Here is a 6,194-nt window from a genome sequence, read left to right as displayed (position 1 = left end):
TAGGCTGGTTCTATACATTTCCCACCGTGTCTGTGTAAAATCCTGGACGTCTTCATTTAGGACAGATAAAAGGTGCATATAGCACCGTTTTGACCCCTTTTTGTGGACTTTTGCAGGCTTTTTTTTTTCTTTTCGCTTTCCTTTCTTCTTCCTCGCTCGAAGATGTTGTCGCCGCCATGTTGTTTGTGTTCTGAAGCTATGGAAACGAGACGCGGCTCCTATTGGACCATGTGACAAAAACCGCACCACCTCCTTGAAAATACTACTACGCGAGTTAAAATATCACCACGCAGCATAAGAAAATAGTTCCGGCACCGAAACACCGATTACTCATACTTGTGCAAATGACACGTGGAGAACTTTTGGTTTCTTACTTACTAGCATATAGTCTATACTTTTTTTTAATGTATAGTATATATTCTGCCCCTGGTATGGGAACGAACCAAGACAATGAGTTCTATGCAATTTAGCCTATTGTCTTGACCCCACTGTCCAAATGTAGCTTTGAAAGCCCTCACTTCCACTTGCCATCATGGAAGACCCTGATGGGCATGCCGCAACATCCACACTTAAATCTTTGGACTCTGTCTATCATTCATCAATTCGTTTTGTTACAGGTGATACTTATGTACCCACCACTGTATTCTGTTTCTGTATAACAAGGTTGGATGGTCCTCAATCCTCATTGACTGAGAGACGAGAGCTGCATTGGCATCTGTATTTATATAAAGCCATACTTGGAGATTGCCCTAAATATATTTCAGCTTTTTTGGAATGGGCCCCCGCTGGACCCTACCACACCCGATCGAGTGGTTTCCCCACTTTTAAAGTACCCACGGTTAATTCAGACTTTGGTAGAACTGCTTTCAGCTTCTGTGGCCCCACCACATGGAACAATTTGCAGGAAACATTAAAGTTGACCACTCTGATACCTTTCAATCGCTTTAGATCACTGGTGACCAAACCAAGCGAAATATGTAATTGTTTCTAACTTTTTTGTTTCTACTTTTATATGCCACATATGCCTTTTATTATTCACTATATTTCAATTTCTGTAATGTAATGTGTTTTTTGTTTTTGTTTTATCAACATTGATGTTGTTGACACCTCTAATGTACTGCTCGACGACACTGAAAATGAGTCTAACCACTCAGCTGTAACTTCGAGAATAAATAAATATTGAATGAATGAATGATGGCACACTCACAGAGATTCTTCCGCCAGGTAAGGCCCAGTGGTGGACAGTATAGTGCATTGGATACAAGAAGAGTGGGCACCTGTGGACACTTCAATGTTAAATTGGCTTTTTTTGTGCCCATAATTGTCTAGCAATTGTAAAGATAAATAGGCCTTAAATGTCAATTGTTCTAGCATGTTTTTTTTATTCTCTAATTTTTCTCATAGTACTGTGTTCTATTCGTCTGTCATTCAATGTTATATGAGATACTTAAATGGTTTCCTGTGGAAATAAGCTTAGTCTTTTCATGGATCTCCTTTTAGTAGACCTTGTACCAGTGAACTGTACCGTCATGAAACTGTACCTTTTCCTATGCGAACTTCTAATAAAGTCTTCAATCAATCAATTCATATCACTTGTAGCCTTCAGAACTTTTATGTGTATAAGTAGCCTATTGTATATTTGTATGAGTCCTGCGTTCCAGGTTGTGTAAATTACATTTCTCTGACTGAATCCCCCAACAAGAACATCAAAGTGGAGACTGTAGGAGCAACGCTTGACGGTGATGACACAGATGAGATGGAAGTCCAGGAAAAGGATGATCATTCAGAAAATGCTGAAGACCAGGAAATGACCCAAACAGAAGATTCCTGCGTTACTACTCTGCAGCGTAAGACGTGTCCTGGTTACTTGACATTTCAGTGTGGTGTTTTGTATGATTAAATGATTAGACAATATTGGAACGATGGCGATGACAGGATCATGGAACTTGTTCAGAATAGTTGTAGGAGTTTTGAAATCCGATGTGATCTAATATGACCTCGGCAATCAGCCGAGTGAGCGTGAATCGATAATCGGGAGAAGAGAGCGAGAAGTGAGCTGAGAGAGACGGAGAGGGTGCAGTCTCTCTAAGACCAAGGCTACACTAATCTGGATCTTTTTCTAAACTGAGATATCCATGTCCACACAACCAAAATATCTAGGTCTAAAAAAAATCCATGCCTACACGGATCCACTGAGAATCGGATATTTTGGTAAATCTTCACTTGTTTATCTGGTTTCAAAAAGATCCGGTTTAGTGGCAGAAATCTCCAGTTTCGTGTGGCTGCAAGCCCCAATCGCACAAAGAAAGGTCCAGATTCAGAAAGATCCAGATTCGTGTAGCCTAGGCCTAACAGTGGCACTGCATCATAGAATAATGTAGACGGAGACCATGGTGAACCACCAGACGCAAATAAAGGCCCTGAGAAAGACACAGAAATGGAGTCTATGCCAGGGGTTTCCAAACTTTTTTGACTCGAGCTCACAACGCGTCACGTTGAGCTTGTACATCTGCTATTTTTGGTGAAGAGAGTTAGCTGTAGATGGAAAAAGAACTCATCAAGTACAGTGCAAATCAGGTCTTTTTTGTATAGTGAAGTGATATTGATGTAGTGATATTGATAAATTCCAAATATTATCAGATTATTCTGAGGCACCCCTGGACTGGAATCACAGCACCCTATGGTGCCATGGCACCCACTTTGGGAAACCCTGGACTACGCAGTCAAAAGGTCAACTAGTCAAAAGATCAAAAGGCTCAGACAGGAAACATGGGACACACAGCTGGTGGAAACCAACACAGAGCAACTCAGGTGAGAACTTTGACATTTATAATTGTATTGAATTAGAACTAGGTTTCTGAGCTAGAATTAGAACTAGGTTTGAGTTTCTGTGGGGGGTTTCAGCTGAAAATCCTTTGTTTCACATCTGACTCTGTGAGTGGCTGCCTCTTCTCACATGTTCCAACTAATATGCATGTCAACCTGCATATAAATGGGGCAGGTGAAAAGACATGCTCACTCATGGCTCAGACAGGAAACATGGGACACACAGCTGGTGGAAACCAACACAGAGCAACTCAGGTGAGAACTTCGACACTTTAGAACTTGTATTGAATTAGAACCACTTGTATTGAATTAGAACCATTCAGTGAGTTAAAACATCAGCATGTGGACCATTCAGATCCGGCAATCTGAGCTATCAGTCAGGGCGGGTGGGGCTCTTAGCCATGGTAGGCAACCCACCTAGGAGAAGGTCACTCTGAGGTAAAAACCAGGACTGTGAGAATTTGCGACCCCACAGTCCTTAAACTAGCATTGAAAAGCCAACCATGAAGAACAAAGTCATCCCAAATCCTATACTTCCAGCGGCGGGAGTCCGCAGGAGCACCGCGGTGGATGGTGGTGCTGGTCCCCCTTCAGGAGGGCATCATGACGACAGGACCTCAAACCCACGGGAACGAGGGAGGGTTCTGTCTGACCACAGCATCCCATCCAATGCACTCATGCGTTGTCGGAGACCATTTGTAATGGGGACCTTCAACGCATGCACAGTGAGAGAAGAAGCTAGACTGGTGGAATTGGCACATTGTGCTGAAGAACAGGGGGTAGAGATCCTGGGAGTCCAGGAACACAGAAGAGTCCACACTGACGACCAGATAGTTTACAGCGAAGTGGAGAAACGCACGTTCATCACTGCATCTGCGTGGCGAAACGGGGCCCAGGCTGCAACAGGGGGTGTAGGACTATTGCTGGGGTCTCTGGCGCGCAGGGCCCTCCAACGGGTTCACAAGCACACCAAAAGGATCCTCATTGCTGAGTTCGCAGGTAACCCAGTAACAACAGTCATAGTGGTGTACTCGCCCACTAACACGGCACCACCTACGGATGTTGAGGAGTTCTACGAGGACCTCACAACAGCAGTCCGAGGTGTCCCAGCGCACAACTTCCTGGCAATCCTTGGCGACTTCAACGCCAGGATTGGACAGGAGGATGCACCATTCCCATACCATGAGTCCACCAACCGCAACGGAACATACCTCACAGCCCTTCTCATGGAACACCAGCTCCTGGCAGCGAACACCATGTTCCGGAAGAGAACAGGGAAGAGATGGACTTTCCGAGACCGAGCCTCACGTCCGGGGGAGCAACCTAGGCTATATCAGCTGGACTATATCCTAGTGAGGCAAAAGTGGAGGAATTCCATCCTGAACGCTGAGCCATACAGCACGTTCAGCTCTGTAGGCTCTGATCACCGTGTGGTCTCCATGAGGGTGCGACTGAGCCTCAGGGTCCCCAAGCCAAGCCCCAAGATTCGGCATGACTGGAAGGCATTCACGACCAATCCGGGCCTTCAAACCAGGTACACGGAGGAAGTCAGGAAGCGCTTTCGGCAGCTTGATAGGGGAGAGGAGCCTAGCCGTGAATATGGGAGATTCATCACAGCGAATGAGGAGGCGACCAGACTGTGCGTACCAGTGCTGAACAGAGTAAGAGCACCGCCACGGTCCAGACATCCGAAGGTTGTAGCAGCACGAGGCAGGATGGAGGAAGCACGACTCAACTTTGAGCGGGAACCAACAGAGGAGGGTCGCGAGACACTGAACGAAGCCAAACAGTCTCTCTTCAGCACCTACGACACCATCAAAGGGGAGGAAGTGATGGAAAGCGTGCGAAGAGTGCAGGCAGCGCAAGGTGAAAGGCAATACGGGGAGGCCTGGAAGGTAATAAATGAGATGACAGGGCGGAAGAGGGCCAAGGAGGGCCAGGTTGAGGGACACATCCCAGAAGAGAGAGTGGCAACATGGTTCGACCACTTCCAAAGGCTCCTGGGAACATCAGTGGAAGAGGGAGAAGAGGAAAATATACCAGCAGTCCTCCAGGGCCTGAACATCGACGATGGACCCTTCACAATCAGCGAGCTCGCCAGGGCAAAATCCACCCTGAGGGAGGGAAAAAGCGCTGGGCCGGATGGCATACCCCCAGAAGTCTTGAAGAACTGCGACCTAGACAACCTCATCCTAGACTTTTGCAACAATGCTCTACAGCACAACAAGCAACCTGAAATATGGTCTCTGTCTAACATCATCCCGGTGCCTAAAGCTGGGGACCTCTCAAAGCCAGACAACTACAGAGGCATCAGCCTGACATGTATCACTGCTAAGGTCTTCAACCGAATGATACTGAACAGGATACGGCATGCCATCGACCCTCACCTGAGAGAGAACCAAAATGGTTTTCGAGAGGAGAGAACAACCGTAGCACAGATCCTGGCATTAAGGAGATTAATAGAGGAGGTAAAAAAGGACAACCTAGCAGCTGTACTGTGCTTCATTGACTTCAAAAAGGCTTTTGACTCTATCCACAGAAGCAAGATGGTGAAAATCCTTGAGGCCTACAATGTCCCTCCCAATATTCTCCGGGCTATCGAGACCATGTACGCAAGAACAAGGGCCAAAGTGGTGACCCCAGACGGCAGCAGTGAAGCGTTTGACATCCGAGCTGGTGTAATGCAAGGAGACACCCTGGCCCCCTACCTCTTCATCATAGTTCTAGATTATGCGCTCAGGAAAGCCATAGGTGGACGAGAACAAGAGCTTGGCTTCACGCTAACACCAAGGAGGTCAAGGCGGCATCCCGCAGTAGTTCTGACAGACCTGGACTATGCGGACGACATCAGCCTGCTCTCCGACAGCATGGAACAAGCACAAGAACTCCTGAGCAGGGTGGAGATAGAGTGTGCCAAAGTTGGTCTCAGGCTAAATGCTAAGAAAACTGAGGTTATCACCTACAACCTACCTGATCACTCACCTCTGACAACAACAGAAGGAGCTGTGTTGAAGGAAGTCAAGGACTTCAAGTACCTGGGCGCATGATTCGACTCAACTGAGAAAGACCTCAAAGTAAGGAAGGCACTCGCTTGGAGGGCCCTGAACGGCATGAACAGTGTATGGAACTCTAACCTCCCCCGCCAAACCAAACTTAGCTTCTTCTTTGCAACAGTGGAGTCTGTTCTCCTCTATGGCAGTGAATGCTGGACCCTGAAGCCAACCCTGCAGAAGTCTCTAAATGGGTGCTACACTAGAATGTTGCGTGCAGTACTCAACATCGACAGGAGCGCACATGTTACCAACAGGAGCCTGTATGAGGGAATACCAAGGGTAAGCGAGAAAATTGCCACCAGAAGAATGAGACTT

The 6,194-nt window shown here is 46.8% G+C and overlaps 1 protein-coding gene across 11 annotated transcripts in view; it reads left to right on the top strand.

Moving 5' to 3' along the window:
* Nucleotides 1-6,194, top strand: part of LOC308281460 (uncharacterized protein) — a 131,498-nt gene that overhangs the window by 110,199 nt on the left and 15,105 nt on the right. For 2 of the 11 annotated variants that reach the window (XM_080721655.1, XM_080721654.1), the window contains exon 2: nucleotides 1,703-1,847. The exons of 8 other annotated variants lie outside the window; for them this stretch is intronic. In XM_080721655.1, coding sequence (XP_080577781.1) covers nucleotides 1,757-1,847 — 91 coding nt within the window. In that variant the 5' untranslated portion in view covers nucleotides 1,703-1,756. Of the gene's footprint in view, nucleotides 1-1,702; nucleotides 1,848-2,640; nucleotides 2,812-6,194 lie in introns of all 11 variants that reach the window. One more of the 11 variants, XM_080721660.1, reaches the window with a different exon arrangement.

This window comes from Nannobrachium achirus (genome assembly GCF_963921795.1).
Source record: "Nannobrachium achirus genome assembly, chromosome: 1".
Classification (NCBI taxonomy): domain Eukaryota; kingdom Metazoa; phylum Chordata; class Actinopteri; order Myctophiformes; family Myctophidae; genus Nannobrachium; species Nannobrachium achirus.
The sequence above is the reverse complement of the archived record's forward strand: the minus strand, read 5'-3'. Positions and strand labels throughout refer to the sequence as shown.